A 19567-nucleotide genomic window follows, 5' to 3' on the forward strand; every position below is an offset into this window, starting at 1 on the left:
GAAGAGAGTTTAATACCTACTCCCCCAACCGGACAGATGTGGTGCGTGCAGATCCAGGACGATGTCTAACAAGGCGCCCCCATTCCGATACGACGAATTACATACATCTAGTTTGTCAGGGCTAATAAGGTTGCAGGCGCCGCATCTGCGTGGCCACACGAGGAAAGATAGATAAGTCAAAATGTGGCCGGGGTGGCCGCGCACTCGGAGCAGATGCGCCACGGACGGAGTGGGCGTAGACGTCAAGCCTGGGCTATCTGCTTTAGATCTTCGCCGCGAACGCCTCCGGGGTCCTGGTGCTAGAAAGTAAAACGGAATGAGGGTAGGAAAAACAACGCTCCGGGTTCGGCGCTCCATCGGCGCTGATAAGGGAGAAACGGCGGTCTTGTGTGTCCAATGTTTATTTGTTCGAGTCTCGCTGGCATCTAGACCCTCAACCGCTCCTCCACTTTGGCCAGCTCGAAGCTCGTTCCCCAGAGACGCAGGGAAGAGGGGAAACGCTGCAGCCGTATCATCGTCTTATTCTTGTTGCTCCATGTCTCCCCCCCATTGTCTCGTTGCCTCCTGCCCCGATCCTGTCCCCTTCTTCAGCTGATGAGGGCCCCTTCGTTACCCCGGAATCAGGCTCATCTCCTCCCCCGCAAAACAATCACTCGCCGACATCATGTCTCCGCATTCTTGTACGTAAAAACCAAGTTCGAGGCCTGGCTTGTTCCGTCTCGAGGCAAATCACGGCGGTTGAGCCTGCATTGCATCGCATCGTCGGGGCTGCCGCCTGTTCCGTGATCATATCACACAGTCATGGATTCGAGTGTCGTTTGACGGGATGCAGGGCAAGGCTTTCGCCCAAGTGGATCCTGGGCGGCTCAAGAATTCCCCTTCTTTTCTTCTAGCCCCGGACCCAAAACGTCATTGCGTTGGAATCCACGTCCTCACACTGGGCATTGATACTGTAGGGCCACGGCTCTCCCTTGTCTCTTTGCGTCCTCTTGTACTCCCCTTGTCCACCAGATGCCCACCCAGGTGTCCACTGCAAAGCCCACTGTCTGGCCCATTGCAGGCCCACTGATTCCACCAAACCCACTGAGGCCAGCCTCTTCTGCTCGATGCTACTCGCTGAAGCAACACACGATGGATCCTATTGCGACTCAGTGGCAGTTTTCATGTGTCAAGACTCCAGCCAAGATGGTTCAGGCAACCCGGTTTGCCTCTGTTTTGCTCGAATAATCCCTCGCTGCCCAGCGCGGTGGCCAATGGAGATTCTCACAAGAATGCCTGTTCACGGACAGGTACGGAGCCCGTCTAAGCGACCAAGCGACGTTACTATGCGTATTGTACCCGTACGAGTAAGTTTGTGGCCACGCAGAGATCAAAGCTGGGATCCAGGCCACGGTTGGTGTCAGAATGGCTCCTCTCGTTGTGAACGGAATCGTCCGATTTCCTTGCCAAACGTGCCGGCATCGCAACTGGAATTCACCAAATTCTTGGACGCCGGAAAAGCTGTGACACTGCCGAACGCCGTCAGATCCTTCTAGTCGATGCAATCAAGATGAGTGGCTAAAAAAAAAAAATCTGCACACCACCTTACGGCACTCACTGCCGGACCGCGGCCAAGTACAAGTACGGATGCGTCCCTGCGTAAGACCGGCCATTCTGCAGACAACGGACGTACCGGCGCACAAAACTCTCCGTCCAGACAAGCCTGCAGCCACTCGTCACCCTTGGCAGACAGGCCGTTGCCCAGCCTTCCGCCTCGAACCATCCCCAAGAGCAACAAGGCCTGGAAGCGCCCCCGGCTAGCGCTGCCCCCTTCCAGCAGGTCCAGCCTGTCCAGCAGCCTGGTTAGTGCCTCTAGCGCTGGGCTACAGGGATATCTTGGGGGGCCTCCTAGCGAACCTTACGGGGGCCGAGCCGCTGTACAGACCGAGCCATCTCCAGCCACCAGCATCCATCCCTGGGGCGTGCTGACTTTTCCTGTCCATCGTCTCCTTCGCCGGTTTTCCTCCTTCTTCCTTCCGCTCCGAGTCACCTGCAGTAAACCCTCCGTGTGTTAACCGCATCCGGCCTAGCCAGTTTGCACTAATGCCGGCGATCACTTCCATGCGCCTTCTCGAAAGATACCCAGAACGGAGCTATACCGCATCCTGATGCGGCATCACGTTGCTGGCACGCCAGTTCGCCTCCTGATGTGCTGACATCTGTTCTCGTATCTGTCCACAAAGTCCGAGACATTCCCACGTAGCACATTCGTCACTACTACCTCTCTGTGCTCGCTGCGGGGGAAACGGGCGCATCATGTTATGTTCGTCCGGGTTCTTCCTTTCAGCTGGTGTCACCGTACAGTACTACCTACAAGATGGCTGAATAGCATCTGAGTCGCCCCCGTCATTCATCTGCATCCCATCTCACTTGGCGGCCACGTAGCATTGTGCCCAGCAAGACCAGGTAAGGTAATACGCAGTAACGGACCGTGATGTATCCTGCGCCTAGTCCACACAGTACATGTAACCACAAAGCGAAGCCGTTAATAATAAAGGCCGGACCTCGCGAGACTACTCGTACATGAAACGAACGCACCAGCAGACCGCATATCCTTCAGAGACGGCGCAGGGGCAGGACTCATGAGGAGAATCCGCTCTCCACATTCGTGAAATGAACCTTTGCGCCGCGTTGCTGTGACTGGGCCAATCGTAAGGGTCCAACTACGGAGCCTGGGGAAGCGCGGAGAGCGGGCATCATCATGACAATCTCTTATTCAATGGAAATCTCGGGGTGAAGCAACCCCGTCTGGAGCCCCGGAAACCCCTCGAGATGTTTTACGTACTTGAAATCGAATCTTGAGAGCTAAATAGACGGACTCGCGTTGCATTGCTGCCGTAGAGTCTGGAGTAATTGTAGATCGGCAAGTGACAGTGACGAGATTTGGGGTATGCAATGTGTAGTTCCTCTCAGCGGTTGTCGATCGATAAATTCAAAGCAGCCGCGTCTTTCCGCTTCATCGCTCGGCACATCATGGCATATTCCACTAGCAGTCCCGGCTACCTGCTCAAGCTGCTGTCAATCGCGCTGTATACCTGCTCAATGCAGCAGCTTATCTTCAATCTTTACGCACTGACGAGTCAAAAGGGCCAACAGGATCAACATGATCAGCAGGGCCAACAAGTCATTGAAGAAAAACACGCGAGATACAATAGTAATGTGAAGGTCTCGAACATGGAGAGACCACAAGCCTACCCCGGTGCTTGTTCGCAAATGAGCCCTACCACATGGCCCGAGCTGGTTGCTGCCTGACGAGTGTGAAGCACCACGTAATATTGTCACGTCAAGAGTTGGCTGACCCTGTAGACGAATTTGATAGGTGCATTTGAGGAAGCTGGCATGCTCCATCTTGCCAAATGAGAAGCAGATTTGAGTTGGATGGTATCTGCATCAAGGTCTGGCCAGTTGCATGGATGGGGAGATAACCGATGGTCCGATACGAGGTTCTGCACCCATACACCGGACTCGGAAATCAACATGGGAGGGGCCTCATGCGAACATCACGCGAGATTACAACAGGACAGCCTGGGCAGACAAGTCTTGCGTGAGTGCTACTATGTTCTTTTATGATGTCGACCTCTTTTCGCAGAGCGTGCGGCGACGAGAAATGAGGCTTTCTAGGTAGTGGCGGCACGGTCTTCGAGCTCATGTTCGGAATCAATCACGCGTTGTTGACACACCGTTGTGCGAAATGACCTCCAAAAAGAGCACACTAGCTCATCATGGACTCATTGGTTCTTGGATCAACCACAGGCGTAGGGCAAATAGCAGCTCGATAATCACCAAAGAATGATTGAGGCTCTTTCTTGCACTTGTAGAAACTCGAGCTGCTCGACATAAGCATGTCTTGTGATATTGTCGTCGTAACGTTGTGAGGGCCTCCCAAAGGAACAAATACACCTTGCCATGACACTCGCCAGTTGCTGCACAACGCTGGGCTTGAACGACATCCCGGTAGCATCGAAAAAGAGAGAAACGCTTGAGCTTTCGAATGATGAGTCTTCCACGGGCAAAAAGCGCCACACTTGATTCCCTGGCAATGACTCCGACAGGGCCCCAGAAGAACATTCATATACATTTGTAAGACAAGACTGTAGCAGGCAATAGCGGCAGCAGCATCATGATGATGGTAGCAGCAGCAACATTATCAGAAGCAGCAGCAGCAGCAGCAGCAGCAGCAGCAGCAGTAGCAGGAGAATCAGCAGTAAAAGTAGCAGCAGCAATAAAGCGGTAGGATTGCTCATCGTATTGAAGCCTTTATCGGACATCAAGCTTGTATAGGGTAAGGCCGACCGAGGATGCAGAAATTGCTCTTCTGATTGACAGTCAGCGTACAAAGACATAGCATAAGGTACCTAAATAGTGACACCCTAATCGCTTGGTAGGCCGTGACATTCGCTTCAACACTCATTCTCAGCGTCGTTCAAAGGAATTTATGCACGAGTGCAAAGACAAGACGTGATCTTGAGCATCGTCCTCTGAAGATCTGGAGATCCTGCCTTACGTTATATGTCAGCTGCACGTGCTCCATGCCTTGCATGCATGCCCCCCCAAGAAACCCACGGAATGCTTATCTTATCAGCAGACCAAATTTTGTGTAGCGATCCGATATTGCCCCTCCAGATACAGTACCAGAGGACGCACGAGAGATCTGCTCTCTACCGGCTCTACCAACAGCTGTTGACGGGTCTCAGATGAAGAATCTTTACCTATAATTGACCCAGACAAACTTTTTGCCCAGCAATTCATTCCGGACGCTGCCATGGCAGCCACAGAGTCATCAGCGACCTCGGTCGAGGCCACCAAACCGATCCACAGCCTTGTTCTCGATACCGGCCCGTTGATCAAGAACGATCCTCCTGCGAGCGTGCTCATTGCCAGGGCCGAGAAGCTCTACACGCTTCCCAACATCATCAGCGAAATCCGCGACGCCGCCACCCGGGCCCGAGTCGAAACGACGCTGCTGCCATTCGTCACTCTGCGGTCGCCCAGACCCGAGAGCTTGAAGTTCATCGCCGACTTTGCAAAGAAGACGGGCGACTATGGAGTTCTCAGCAGGCCGGACATGGAGGTGCTCGCGCTGGGATATGAGCTCGAGTGCGAGAGGAATGGAGGCGACTGGAGGCTGAGGAATACGCCGGGCCAGAAGGGCCTGAACGGCAGGCCACCGCAGGAGAAGCCCGCGACGGACGAGACAACAGAGGGACCAGTGCAGGGTGATGAAACTCAGAAGCCTGCTGAATCCGAGCAGGCTTCAGAAGGTGCCAAAGAGGAGGAGGCAGATGTGCAGTCGGAGCCGCAAACAGAGGCGAACCTCAGCGACGACATGGAGAGATTGAATCTCGAGGCCGCTGCCAATGCCGACAAGCAAACAACAGAGCCGGGGACGACAGAAGCCGTCCAGGACTCGCCAGCTGTACAGCAACCCGAGGAGGCATCAGAAGAATCAGACGACGAGGGCTGGATCACCCCCTCCAACCTCAAGAAGCAGCAAGCCAAAGACTCCGGTGCGGCCGGCACGAGCGCCAACGCTACTCCCAAAGTCCTGCAGGCTGCCATCCTGACATCCGATTACGCCATGCAAAACGTCGCCCTGCGCATCAATCTGAATCTGGTTGCGCCCTCGCTGTCGCGCATCACATATCTGAAGACGTGGGTGCTGCGCTGCCATGGCTGCTTCAACATCACCAAGGACATGGACAAGCAGTTCTGCCCCAAGTGCGGCCAGAACACGCTCACGAGGACCAGCTGCTCGACAGATCAGCACGGAAACTTCAAGATCCACCTGAAGCAGAACTTCCAGTGGAACAACCGCGGCAATGTGTTTAGCGTGCCTAAGCCGGTTCATGGCAGTGCGAATGGAAGATTGCCCAAGCATGTTGGTGGGAAGAATGGCTGGGGCAGAGACTTGATCCTCGCAGAGGACCAGAAGGAGCACGTCAAGGCGCTGGATGAGCAGCGGAGACAGAGGAAGAAGGATTTGATGGATGATGACTATCTGCCTGGTCTTCTGACAGGCCATAGGTCTGGTGGTGGTAGCAAAGTCAAGGTTGGTGCGGGACGAGCGGTAAACTCTAGGCGGAAGAGATAAGATGTAAGGGTGTCTGGATGACGATAAGAGGGAATTGCCCGACAATAGGAGAGGTCCATAATGATTGCATGAATCCAAGCATTTGCGCACACAGTAGCAAGGAGAATACCAGTGAAGGGTGCACCAAATGGCTCAATATCATCTCATGAGAAAACTGTATTGTCTTTTCTCCATCTGCTCATTCGCAAATGTGCCCAAATACATGCAATCGCCTAAAACGCCATATCCCTTCCTTGAATCAAGTTGACAATGATTCCAACTCCAAATGTCTCGACTTTGCCTACAGCAGTCGCACGTTCTCCCATGTAAGTCCCCTCATTCCCCTTTCTCGTCGTCTTCTTCCTTCCCTTTTCCGTGAGAAAAGCAGACTGCCTCACGGCACTATCCCGTCACTGACTCCAAACGATGGGAGCAGAGAGCTCGAGTTGGTGGTATCCAAGCAGGAGTCTCCTTGACCTCTTTCTTCGCCCGACATCGCAAATACACCGAAGTGACTAGGCTGGATTCTTGCTCATCGGTCTTCTTTTTTGAAGTCGCTTTCGTTCACGATTCGCCTATTCGGACGCGAGAGTTTACATAGCCTCCTCCTCTATAACCGCAAACACAGTCAGCATATGGACACAAAGCTTCCCTCGAAACTGATTCCACCCGTGGGCACCAGGAGCACTCACTCTGCTGAGTCAGGAGCAGGTTAAAGCGACGCTTCAGCGTGACGCGCTGACGAGACCACTTGTCATCGGGGGAGAAGCGCGCCGGGTGCGCAGACTTGGTGACCTGGCCGTGGGCGACCTTCTTCAGGGTGTAGAGGCGGTTGCCGTTGGCGTCGAGGGTGTACATCAAATGCATGGCGGGCTGTTTGATTTATAATCGTGGTGATATGTGAGGCTGGGAGAAGACGGGGACGAGACCAATTGACCGTTGGGTGGTTGTGGGTTTGGACTTCTTGAAGTTTTTGGTGATGCTTTTTTTTTTTTTCGCAGAAGCTTTGCGGAAAAAAAATTGGTCAAGTGGAGACACCAGAATAGACTATGGCTTTGCTATCTTCGGCTTATCGATAAGCAGCACCGCCGGTCCACCTTTCTCATCATTCACCGAAAAGAGTAGAATGCAATCAGTCCTCTTTGTATGAGCGTAAATGGAGAGTTTATAATCTCGCGAGACGCAATGGATGCGAGGATAACATCATTCATTAAGAAACATCAAGTCAAGACACTATGCAAAACTATGAGACTATCAATATCAACCGTGTCAAAGGTTCAACCAAACGTAGAGATAGAAGGCGAATATAGCCTGAAAAGAGAAATGTCCAGAACGAACCCAATTCGTCTGATCCAAGACTACCCGATCCTCCACCGAGTACATTCGTACGATCCTAGCAAAATCTTCCACTGCTACATCAAATCTCCTCGCCGACGCGAGCCTTCTTGTCACCAACCCAGCCCTCGCGCTCGTAGAAGCGGAACACCAAGTCGTAGTCTTCAAAGTCATGGACGATGCGATCGATGCGACGGTATCCGCGAACGGTATCGACAAGTCTCTGGGTGGCAAGGCCCTTGTGGGAGCTGGTCGAGCCGTAAGGGTTCTCGCCGCGACCCTTGGCCTCAAAGAGGGTGACGCTGAAGCGGCCAGGCTTGAAGATGTCAACGACGTGCTCAATGATCTCGGCCGTGGTTCGTCCGCTTTGGCCGCCCGGAACGTTGGTCTCAAACGAAGCAAACGAGAAGCCAGTCTCGGGCGTGACGTGGACGCTGAAGTAGTGTCCAGCGTTGTTGCCGCTCTGCTGGCCATCCTCCTGCGTGGCTGGGGGCGGAGGGATGATGCCGTTGGCAGAGAAGCCGCAGGGGCTGAAGAGGTATGAGTCGATGCGTGCATCGGGATAGACCGAAGTCGGATACACGTCGGCGAGGCCGCACTGCTCCGACACGACCGTGCCGAGGGCGTGGCCTTCAGTGGTCAGAGACTCCATCTCAGCAGGCTTCTCAGCCGACTCATGCAGGTCGGACTCGATGCCGTCGGCGAAGACGTTGACCTCGCTCACGTTGTCAGCAGTGTTACCGGCCTTGCTGCCTTCGGCAGACAGCTTGTCGCACGCGACCGCACTCGCGTGCGCCAGGTAAAACTGCTTGGCATTCAACGGATCGAGATCCGTCATCAAGATCTCGAGCGTCTCGTCGCTTCCAGGTCCTCCAAGCTCCATGTTGGCGGGCATCGAGAAGCTGGCCGGGGCCGTCTCATTCTTCTCCGAGTCGGGGGTCAGGGGAGGAGTGAACATTCGGTTGGGCGACGTGATGTACAGGTACCAGTGGTCGCCGTTCATCTTTCCCACCATGTAGGCACTGCCGCCATCCACCATGTCGTCCAGGTACTTGACTTCCTGCTTCCAGCTGCGGTGGGGACCCTGCTGCTTGTCGGGGAAGAGGAAGTTCTTGCGGCTATAGAAGACTCGGTAGGGAATAGCAACAGCCTTGATCTCCTTTGCGGACGTGGCGTTGTTGAAGGGGAAGCCCGCAAACTCGGCGGCAATGTGGAGCAGGCGCTGCAGTCCGAGGAGCAGCGTCGTGGTGCCGCAAGTCTTGAGAATGAGCTTGTGGGGAAAGACAAACATGCTCGACTCGGAGAGAAGGTAGGCGTCGACAGCATCGGTCTTGAGCACCGAGAGGATTTTGCAGTTGACCATGTCAAGCATAGTCTCCCAAGTCTCGGCGGTCACGGCCTTGAGGCCGGCGGGTCGAGCGCCCTGAGGCAGCGCCGAAGCACTCGGAGCGAACCATACCTCTAGGAGCTTCTCGGGTCCTGGGTGGATGCATGTCAGTAGCGATCCTTCGAAGCAAATCAAGGGCACTGTCGCATACCTTCGAAGGCATAGGTGGAGTCCAGCTCGGCCGCATTATCGTGGTTGATTGTCAAGTGGGGAGTGGCCGACGAAGGAGAGAAAGTGTAGTTGTTGGGCACCGAAAAGTTGGCCATGTTTGATGACTCGTCGCTGTTGAAACAGCACGTCAAAGCCAATGCCGGATAGGAGTGAAGATTGACGAGCTCGCTGTTGCTATGCCCGTCTGACAATGAGTCCGCGGAGCACTAGCTGCCACTCAAACAGACCTTGCGGCGTCTGTTCGAGAGAGTAGGCCCACAGGAATGTGGTCTGTCCAGCGACGCTGGCGGAAGCCAGCAGCAATCGGGGAGTGTAGAAGGGCTAACGTCTCGAGAGGACGTTATGGAGGCCGGGGACAGAGGGGGTAAAAGAACCACTTCTGTGACAAAATGTTGCGCTGGCGTGTGGTGCCCGATGCTTAGGACTCGGTGTCGAAACTGGTATGGAGGGCAAGAAATCTTGCCGAAGGCTGTTGACTTTGGGTAGGCGGTTGTGGTTGCGATGTGTAGCGAGCTTATGGCTTGAAGGGGTGCTATCGAGGCCTGAAGATGGGACAAGTTGTCAGCTTTCCAAAGTCTTGAGATGATAGAGCAGGCAAGCCGGCGAGGGCATACTTGGAAGGTCGCGAAAAGAGGAATCGCAGGAGATCAGTCGATCGCATAGAAGGCCAAAGAAAGAACCGGAGCGAGATGTCTTATAAGGACAGGCACACGTCTAGCTACTCATATCCAGTAACTTGAGAAAGCTAATGGATAGAAGAAGAGCTAATGAAGCTTGTCCAAAGTGTATAACGGTCGTGTGAGGCGGAAGCTTGATTGCGCGAGGTACTCTAGTAGGGCGATGCGATTGCAGCTTTTGCGCTCTGTGGGGGATTTTTTTTTTGTCCCCTCGGGGAAGCTCTCAGAAGAGACGAAAACCTCGCTTTTCGCTATTGGAAGAGAAACGGTAAGATGGGCAGAATGAAGAGGAATTTGAGGGATGCTGGGAGGATGCAGCACAGAAGGGATCGAGGGCAGAATCAGCCAGACTTGGGTGGAAAACAGAGTTTGCAGCACTTGAGCGGGTGCGCAGTCCGAGATTTTATTTTGGCTGAGGTTTGTGTTTGTGTGATGCTGGACGCAGCCCAATTGGGACCTGGGTGATGGTGTACCGGCCAGTACTTGCCCGCCATCCCATGCAGCTGAAGTACCTGCCGCTACAGCGTCGGCTCCACCCCCCAAGGTACGAGCAGGGGGGTTTTAATGGAAAGAGCCTGAAGTCAATTGATAAGGTGATTTTTTCGCGTCCATTAAGTCGAGTAGTACCTAAATCATGTCGTCACAGCTAGTTCTCTCTTGCCAAATACCTCAATTACTGCGATAAACTCTATTACGATGGGATGGGGACCTCGGTCGTATGCTGGAGAAGAGCCACTGCTTTCTGTACTGATGATGCCCACCAACAACCAGACGACTTCACAAGTCCACTGGAGGCGCATCTCGAAGCTATCACTGGATTGTTGACACCCGCCTCACCGATCCGTCAGTCTATATTTTGCAGGGTGCCCACATTTGATGGTCAGGCACCAGACGTAATACTGCTGCTCGTCTGCTCACCTCAAGACGCCGCCAATGGATGGCGGGGTTTCCGGAACAAGTAATTGCCTTGAAACCTTCGCCTGTGTGGCTTGAGGATGACGGAGGGCCTGTTGCTACGGTTGCAGGAGCATTGACACCCAAGGTGTTTGCTTCGCCCCTTGGGGAAAAGAATTATTGGTCGTGATTGGATCAAGGAATCCCTGACTCTCTGTCACCGCTTCCTATCAATGTCTGTAGGGTATTCATGCGAATCAGCTGGCACCTCTCAGAAGCAAGGGATGTCACGATGCGTGGCTCAGGGAGTGTTGTCATTGTAAGCTCATACGTAGCACTGCCTCCTACCCGACCGGTACCTTGCGTAAGTTAGACCCAGTGTACCTATGTACTAAGGTAGGATCAATGATGCATGCAAGCGCAGGCGAGCCAAGATATTATCCAAGCCTCTTCCGGGAGGCATCGTTGGCTTATTCAGATTGTGTGAATTACCATATCCCAGACCTTTAGATGTAGTATCCTAGAACTGGCTTGACTGGTTAGCGTAGCCAACGAAGTTATTAGAGATGGGTGGCGAAACGTCCCGTCTCAAGAAGTGGAAGGGGGCTGTCCCATAACCAATTCATGCAAGACACATTCGCACTTAACGTTGATCATAGATAGTTGGACAAGTGTACGCAAGTAATCCACGTGTGGTATGGTATCATGTTGTATCTGCTTCGGTGATCTTCTGCTGGAGCTGCGAGGTGATGCCTACGAATATGCGATACAGCGAACAGTCTTTGTACTTGTCCACCAGCGTCCCGTCATCCTTGCCGACCTTCTGTTCGCTCTCTGGCACCGACGATATGTCCTGCCCATTGACCACCGTCCCAGCCGGATAATGCGGTCGCTGGCCTTCCTCCACGAGAGCAATGAACTGCGCGTCAATTGGCACGGAGCCTAGGAACGGCACCTTGAACTCGTCGGCCATGGACTTGCCGCCGCCGGACCCGAAAATGTCTGTACACTCAGAGCAGTGCGGGCAGACGAAGCCGCTCATGTTCTCCACCACGCCCAGCACCCGGATGCCTGTCTTGACGCAAAAGTTGAGCTCCTTGCGCACGTCTGCCGTGGCCACTGCCTGCGGCGTCGTCACGACCACTGCGCCGGCAACCTGGCCCGGCAAGGCATCCCTCTGCAGCGTCTCGGCCAGCGATATGTGCTCGTCGCTCGTGCCCGGAGGCGTGTCAATGAGTAGATAGTCGGTTTCGTCCCATAGCACGTCCTTGAGGAACTGCCTGATCATGGCCGTCTTCTTGGGCCCCCTCCAGACCACCGCGTCGCCTCGCTTCGGTAGCAGGAACCCCAAGCTCATCGCATGTAGGCTGCCCAGGCCGCTTTCCGGCTCCGCCTCGTGGACAACAACTGGCGCCCATCCTCCAGGAACTTGTGTGACCTTGGAGGCCTCGATGGACAGCATGCGCGGGATGGAAGGGCCGGTCAAGTCGACATCGAGGATTCCGACGGAGTGGCCGGCGAGCGTCAGGGAGAGCGCCAGCTGCGTTGTCACCGAGGACTTGCCCACGCCGCCCTTGCCGGAGAGCACCTGTAGATGGCGTCAGTAATAAATGCATCCAAAGCGTTCCCTTCGGTGTAACAACGACCGACGTACCAGCACAACGTGCTTGACCTTTTCCAAGCCCATGGCAATGTCTGCTGCTTATCCGGGGCGTCGATGGCACATCAGCATGGTTCAAGTGCTGGTCGATGGTTACCTGTCGTCCGAAGCTGATGGAGTTGCGTTGATTTGTAAGATCGAACCGCCGTCTTGCTCGGCGCGAGAGGCGGATGAGCAAAGCGCCGATTTGCGGACAGTCGCTCGGATCTTGCCCCGCCATTAGACATTTTTCTCACCAAGAAATTGCCCCTCCAATTGTAACCCCCCTCTAAAAGGCCGATTATCGATTAGCTACCTAGTCTGAAAAGCTTCAATTTGCAGCTTTGTTGCATAAAGTACCGTGACCTCAGGAATCATGTGATGCTTGAAATGCACTTCACCATCTAGATGATGGTAGGTAAGGTAGGTATCTTAGACAAGGCACCGAGAGGTAGATCTGCCTCTCATCAAAGCTTGGTACGTAGAAGATCCTCGTCCATCTTCTCCCTTACATGTAATTTATCCCATCATTCATCACCGGAATTAGTCCTCAGTATCGCCTCGATGTCTAGGTAGCCACATATAAGGCATAGACACTCTGCAGACAGCTCCAACATTGTGAGCGTTATCATGCACTGCTGATCTCATCCCTCCCAGGCTCTTGCAACTTATCAGCCGACCTCTCCCGTTTCAACCGAGTCTCCTTCGGCGGCAGCGTCTTGTCCTTGTCCGTGGGCAGGAACTGAACGGCGCCCTTTTGGTACGCTACGACGGGTCGAGTGCCGTCGTAGTAGCCAAGCAATTCGAACCCGTAGTCCATGTTGAGATTGAGCGGCATGGAGTCGTTGAAGCGGACAATAGGGCCGCCTTCCACTGTGAAGCCGATGAACTCGCCCAGGATCGTGTTGTCGAGCTCGTCTTCGAGATTCCCCTGAATGGTATTTCTATTGACGGCAAAGAGTGTCAGCTTCATGTACCGAGAGTAGAGCAACCATGTCATCTTACACTTCGCTCATGGAGGGAGCATTGCTCTTCATGATGGACGCGGTCGCCATCTTCTTGACTCGCTTCTTCGTGCAGTCGTGAATGAGATGCAATAGGCCGGCAATGACGAGGACGGGTGTTCCTAATGCAAGTGCCCACGGCCTGTATCAGCTCAAAATTAGCATTCTTCCTGTCCAGTGGTAGTAGTTTTCCCTGTGATCAATCGTCTTACGGATGTCTCCTGTTTCGCAACGAATGTGCCATGGCGAGGATGATTCCCATCATAGCTATCAGTGATCCAACCTGAATCATGGTCCAAGTAGACCAATAGAGCGAGATTAAATTCTCGCCGTCGCAGAATTGCAAAGCGAGTAGAGAAAAGGCTTCCATGACAACCACTGCTGCCGATACGAGGACACAGGCAAGGCACATCAACATGTATCTCACCAGCATCCTGGCGCGCCTCCGTGGCTCATGGCTGAATTGCTCGTTTGTAACTTGGCTTCTGTACATGTATTCATGAGAATGGGCGTTTGGGATCCGAGTAAGATAGGCAGCGTACCTTGTATATGCCCAAGACGCGATGAATAGAATGACAAGGTTGAGGACGAACATGAACCAGTAGATGATCTTGAAGTGCCACCGGTCCAGATCAGCTGCAAATTTTGCGTACTTCCTGCAGAGTTCATCGTCTCTCATGAACGCTTGAGCCATGGCGTCTATTTCCAGACTGGTAAGACTATCTGATGGAAAACGAGATGCAAAATGAGGCTGTCAAGAGGAGCAAATCGGCTTGACTGGTAATAATATGTCGAGTAGATAGCGTTGGAGCACCTCTGTGCTATCAAGTGATGGAGCTCTATTGCCCCTTTGCAATGGATATGTTGATGCGTGTTTCAGGGCAGTAGTTTGGGCGCCCCTCACTTATTTATAAACTCTCTGCTCTCAATCATCAGCGTCATAGTCACATTACTTTTCGAGAAACTGTCCTCTCATCACTCTCATGTCCTTGACGCACCTCTATCTTTGCCCAGACCTAGCGGGTATCAAGCCAACGTCACACAGGATTTCCGTGATAAGCGACGGCAAAGACATATACACTGTCATGCAAACAACGAAGTACATAGGCCAAACAAGCACCCGAGAACTTGTTTTGACGAGGCAGCGCCAAGCCAAACCTCATGATCTGCGGACTTTCAGGCCCCCAACATTCCTAGACTACACCTTGAGAATCAGGGAGACCTTTACTGCTGCTGCTTGAAGCCTTTTGAGGGGGGGGGGGGCTAGAGAATCACTTCAAGGTCATTAGTATACAGCCCCCTTGACGTGCGCGGTGGAATCCTTGCAAGAATATTCGTCACTTGATGTAGCCTTCCCGTGTGGCGAGCACTGCCAGCCGGGATCGGGAATGGGCAGGGTAAAGACGAAGCCTCCGGGAAGACCCATGCATCATGCAGTTGACTGCCAAATGAAGGGAAGCAAATGGAGTACTATACCCAGTTGCCGAACGGATCCATGGGTACCGAGATCTCGGGGACGAGGTTCTCTCAAATCTTATACTACCGATATACTCTAAGCCCAAACCGTTCTGTTCGCTACAGGACTTAGCCTCTTAAGCGTGATGAACCGGGCTCGCTGAGGCCGTAATTGCTTCATCAGACACATAATTATGTCCTTTGCTTTGTTTGCGAAGATTTTGACGCCAAGACCCTGAACCGGGATCATTAAAACTAGGCGCGCTGAGGCTTTCCTGTGTCACACACTCTCACACAGTTTTCCCACCCCGTCTAATCTGAAACCAATCCATCGGGTTGTGACAGCTGATGGATTCGCCCTACCGATACCCATGCTTCACTGAACATCGTGTCAGATGGGGTCTATCATTGCCATGCTTTTTTAGCAACCCAAAAGGGCACTGGAAGCCCGATGTTACACGGCTCGAGGATTCGCATCATGATAGGATAGGATGTGATCAAGTTGCCTCCTTGGTTCGGCAAGCGGTCATTGTCTGTTCTGGCTCGAGAGCTTGCTGGTTTGTTGCTCCCTTTCCACCCTGATCCTTGCTTCAGGCACATCTGGTAGTTGTTTGCGGAGCTCGGTAGTTCTCCTTTTAGTACATGTACCCGACGCCGAGAGGCTGAGGCGCCTATCATGGCAACATCCTTGTTTGCAGCTTGTTCAGCCCGCATTGGCGCCAAGGCCCGGCGCACGCGAGAAAGTCCCGTACGAGCCTCAGCTCCCAAGAACGGCAGATGTCAATGGAGACCCGAGGATATTACGGAAAGTCGAGTCCGCTATCAAGCGACGGGTGCCGTAGTCTTGGCACACTATGATCGAGTCTTGGCCTACAATCTATTGGTAGCATGGCAACGGCTGAGATACCAAACGTGCCAAATAACTGGGGGTTGTCTAGGGAGGGGCGGCCGGATCGTCATTTGTGCGGGAATCAGGCCGCCCTGTTGTATTCCAGATCTGACCGAGATTGGCCTGCTTCCTCGTTTAAGCTTAATTGTACTGCGTGCATCCCCGCTCCACCATATGGTTCGGTATCTCTTGGTGCCCAGAGCCTGATGATAGGAGCAATCAGCCGGCGCAGCCAAATTCTTTCTAGCTGTACCACTTCTTCTCAGTCTAATTCTTTCTAGCTGTACTACTTCTTCTCAGTCTGATACGCAGCTCTTATCAGCCCACTGAGTCTTGTATGCTTCGTATAAACACCAAAGCTGTAGGACTAAGCTGGCTCACCCAGTCAGGTAGGAAATGGTTAGCAGCAAAGAACGATGCCTCTAGGCTATGGAATAGGCACGAATTGACTTTTTGGCAAGGGTATGGCCAATGGCCAAAGCGCTTTCTAGCTACCTAGTATCAGCGGGCAAACTTGAGTCTGCTTGCTCTATACATGAGCTGACGACGACTCTTCTTGGCGCTCTTTGAGGTGCCCAACCCCATTATGGCACTGCCACAATGCCCGATAGCCCTGTGCCTTTGAGAGCGTAAGTCACACAAGCAAGGAAAATCAGTCAACACATGCTCTTTGTGCATTAAAGCAGTGACAAGTTTGACATTGCTGTTGCACCGACTCAAAGTCAGTATTGTATCCGTCATTGGGAGCAGCAACTCAATCGTCCAGCGGCTGGAGTGAAAGCAGGGGACAAGTACTTTGAGCTCCATAGATTCTTGCGGATAGTAAGCTATGAGAATGGTAGGAGAGCCAACCCTGGTAATCTCCCCCAAGCCTTCGGCCCTTTAAAGCAAGGGAGACCTGGGCCTGAAGGGGCGGTAAAATTTCTCAAAACCAGAAGACAGCGGTGTTGCATATGTACTTTGTTGCGATAACTTAACTCAGGTGCGGCTGTACCATCGCAGCGGCCGTTCTACAATCAAGCAATACCACAGAACATGCCGAACGACACATGATATCGAGATGAAGAGAGACGCAGCCCCCAAACTCTCAAAGATGGTGTGCGCAATCCTCTGCACTCGTAGAATGCTTAGGGAGTGTTTGGGCATCAACGAGTCACTCCATGGGAGTGGAGCACTGTATGTAAGGAGTATGCGGAGCCAATAGATTGATTGCCGTAAATCTCGGACGCGAGTATGCGTTATCATTATTGGAGGACCTCGACTCAATTAGTGCTGGGAACCGTAACATCCTTTCCATCAACAAGAACCTTGCTGGTTGTCTTGTCACTCAGTTCAGCAGCCTCCGTGATCAGCCGGCCGGCATGGTCATGCGTCCTATCCCACTCCTCAACCTCAGCGTTTGGCACCTTGACCAGCTGGTGGCTTTTTGATCCGTCTTCAAGCGTGACGACTTCTTCTCGTATCTTGTAGCCCCGGAAGTAAGGAATGCCGTGGATCCAAAGCCAATAATATGCAACGCAAGCCAGAATACTGCAGCAAGTCAGTAACTCAACGGTGTTCTGTCCCATATGAGGAATAAGGCTGGTGAGACTTACATGCCGATTGATGTGACTACGTACGTGCCGTACCAGAAACTTACGTCGCCACCAGTTGCGCCCCCTGCAGGGGGGTACCAAGGCATGATGAGGAGATAGAGATTTTTCAGGATGCTGAACCAGATGACTATATCCCACGCTTTAAACTCGGGCCGTGGCAAGTTGAGCGCCTTTCGTTTGTGTCTCACAATGAGGAGGCCCACGCACATCAGGAAGTCGAAGAAGGAGCCAGGGTAGATGCGAAGATCACTGACTGTGTCCATGTTAATGAAGAGACAACGGTTGAACTCGTGCTCCATACGTACCGAAGTTGAAAGCATCGCCAGCAGGCGGAGCGAGGATCATGATGAGAGTGATGGCGTATTTGAACAGATACGGCCCAAGAGCAGTTCCGAAAGGGTAGGTCGAGACCCAGAACCTGGTCCATGGAAGAACGCCCTGCCGACCACATTCTCGGATAATCCGCGAGGTACCTATCATAACTGCCACCAGATTGCCAAAGGCACTGATGGCGATGAGCAAGTTGAGCGCCTTAACCTGTTTGCTATCGCCGAACACATTGATGAAGAAGAGGTTGGCAACGGTAAGCTTGCCGCTGATAATGTCCGCCTTGGGGACTGTATGGGGCAAAGGGTCAGTTACTAGTCGGGTTGGACTTTTGACAAAGTAATGGTCTCACTTACTGGCGGCATAATAGGCGATAACGGTAAGTATGTACAGAATGCTGACAGACCAAATGGCAATGTAGCCTTGCCGTCGGATCTGCTTGACAGGGTTCTTGTGTAAAGCGTAAGACGGTCTGATCGTTCCGTACTTGGGCGATTCCTTCTCAAACTTACCTTGACTTCGTTCACGACGTTGAACGCGTTTTCGTATCCTGCGTAGGAAAATATGATCTTATACAGACCGTTTGTTATGCCGTATGCGGTGGCCTTTCCTTCAAACGAGTTATGGAAATTGGCCGTAGGGTCCTGTACTCGAGTATGTCCTCCGAGGACTACGAACCCGGTGATTGAGATGAAGATCAGGGTAGCGATCTTGACAAAGGCGATTCCGTTGGCCAAATGGTACGCCAACTTGTTGTGTAGGACAACCACTGGAAACTGTGTGAGTCTGATGTGCCTTTCTATAAGACGGGCCTTTCTCTGCGCAAAGTGGAACGTACCGAGAAGAGCAACTGTATAACCTGCTATGGCAACCCCCTTTAGCTGCCAATCGGTAGGATTGTGATCTGTCATCTTAAACAGGTACTGCGCCAATACTGTCGGTAGCTTTGGCATTAGTTATTGTTTGGCCTCGGTTTACCCCATTCTCGGTATGACAGAAACCCACCGTATGAATTGGCGCTGCTGAAGGATAGAATGACGGATTGGAACGCAAATGCCGTCGAGAAGAGCCAGCGCGGACGCGGAAATGCTTGTTCGAGATACACCACCTCTGCTCCAGATCGCGAGGGAAAGTATGCTGTAAACTCGAGATAGACCGCAAACGCCGTAATCGATGTCAGGAACCCAAGAGCCCACCATATCAGGCTCAGTCCAATGCTGCCGGTGCCGGCGAGGATCGATGATGCTATCGGCTCTCACTTAGTAGGGCCCGTATGCAATAACAGACTGGTGGAAGGCAACGGCTTACGAGTTGAGAAGATGCCTGTTCCAATCATCTTACTGACATTGAGAAAGAGAATCGTCAAGGGCCCAACGTCGTAACCCAAGGGGGACGACTCCTCCACAGGAGCACCAGAAGCATCTTGATATGTCGTCTCTTTGCTGTTGGCACCCTTGCCCGCAATATAGTGAGTTTCTCCAGCGACAATCTCAGAGGGACCGCTTTCCGTTGATCCACGCTCATCCGCGTCGACAGCCTGAGGCTCTTCGCCGCTGCGAAAAGGACGCCTCCAGAAGGAAGGCATTATTCCCTATAGAGTCCTGATACACTTATCTCTAGTCGTGAGAATATGTCGAAGAAATATCGAAAGGTCAGCAATTAGCTTCAGATGATTGGCCGATAGGCCTGGTTTATGCGAATCGGTAGGACCATACACCGTGGTCAAGCTTAAATCGGTTGATTGACACGAGAGGGGGCCCTCATCGCTTTTGAGCAGCACAACCCCCCGGTTTGTTTGTCATGGTTGCTACACAGGGACGATCTTTGCCATCCGTCAGTTGTTGATGGAAACCTTGGCGGTGCGGAGTCTCTCCTGATGGCAATGACACTATTTGATCGCGACGATACAAGGCGATGATAACGCAATTGATTGCCATAATTCGCTAACCCTCCCCCCACCAGAGTCGTCGGAGTCCGAAGGGCATGTGTCAAGAGAGTAGCAATTGTTGCCATTCTGCAGCAAGCTCGCAGATTATACATTTACTGTCCTGCGTCCTACATTACGCCAATCTTTCAATCATTAGC

The 19567-nt window shown here is 52.8% G+C and overlaps 6 protein-coding genes across 6 annotated transcripts; 1 reads left to right on the forward strand and 5 right to left on the reverse strand.

The window, feature by feature from the left end:
- Positions 1-4717: 4717 nt before the first annotated feature.
- On the forward strand, positions 4718-6130 carry TRIREDRAFT_22143 (uncharacterized protein; the record flags this gene model as incomplete). The annotated part of the gene is made up of 1 exon (XM_006964341.1): positions 4718-6130. Exon 1 carries the CDS (start codon positions 4802-4804, stop codon positions 6128-6130), a length of 1329 nt encoding a protein of 442 aa, XP_006964403.1. The 5' UTR covers positions 4718-4801.
- Positions 6131-6702: 572 nt separating this feature from the next.
- Positions 6703-6976, reverse strand: TRIREDRAFT_106680 (uncharacterized protein; the record flags this gene model as incomplete). Its single annotated transcript, XM_006964725.1, has 2 exons — positions 6703-6719; positions 6802-6976. 2 exons carry the CDS (start codon positions 6974-6976, stop codon positions 6703-6705), a joined length of 192 nt encoding a protein of 63 aa, XP_006964787.1.
- A 550-nt stretch (positions 6977-7526) lies between these two features.
- TRIREDRAFT_77309 (uncharacterized protein) lies at positions 7527-9097 on the reverse strand (the record flags this gene model as incomplete). The annotated part of the gene is made up of 2 exons (XM_006964726.1): positions 7527-8923; positions 8983-9097. The coding sequence occupies 2 exons, from the start codon at positions 9095-9097 to the stop codon at positions 7527-7529; spliced, it is 1512 nt and encodes a 503-aa protein (XP_006964788.1).
- A 2179-nt stretch (positions 9098-11276) lies between these two features.
- On the reverse strand, positions 11277-12318 carry TRIREDRAFT_77311 (uncharacterized protein; the record flags this gene model as incomplete). The annotated part of the gene is made up of 2 exons (XM_006964727.1): positions 12228-12318; positions 11277-12161 (listed from the first exon to the last, which is right to left on the reverse strand). The coding sequence occupies exons 1-2, from the start codon at positions 12258-12260 to the stop codon at positions 11277-11279; spliced, it is 918 nt and encodes a 305-aa protein (XP_006964789.1). The 5' UTR covers positions 12261-12318.
- A 522-nt stretch (positions 12319-12840) lies between these two features.
- On the reverse strand, positions 12841-13910 carry TRIREDRAFT_106684 (uncharacterized protein; the record flags this gene model as incomplete). Its single annotated transcript, XM_006964728.1, has 4 exons — positions 12841-13156; positions 13218-13358; positions 13429-13701; positions 13759-13910. The coding sequence occupies 4 exons, from the start codon at positions 13908-13910 to the stop codon at positions 12841-12843; spliced, it is 882 nt and encodes a 293-aa protein (XP_006964790.1).
- A 2912-nt stretch (positions 13911-16822) lies between these two features.
- TRIREDRAFT_60144 (high affinity methionine permease) lies at positions 16823-19067 on the reverse strand (the record flags this gene model as incomplete). Its single annotated transcript, XM_006964729.1, has 8 exons — positions 16823-17090; positions 17156-17408; positions 17461-17772; positions 17839-17932; positions 17995-18251; positions 18321-18416; positions 18488-18727; positions 18791-19067. The coding sequence occupies 8 exons, from the start codon at positions 19065-19067 to the stop codon at positions 16823-16825; spliced, it is 1797 nt and encodes a 598-aa protein (XP_006964791.1).
- Positions 19068-19567: the final 500 nt, after the last annotated feature.

This window comes from Trichoderma reesei, assembly GCF_000167675.1.
Source record: "Trichoderma reesei QM6a unplaced genomic scaffold TRIREscaffold_7, whole genome shotgun sequence".
Lineage (NCBI taxonomy): Eukaryota > Fungi > Ascomycota > Sordariomycetes > Hypocreales > Hypocreaceae > Trichoderma > Trichoderma reesei.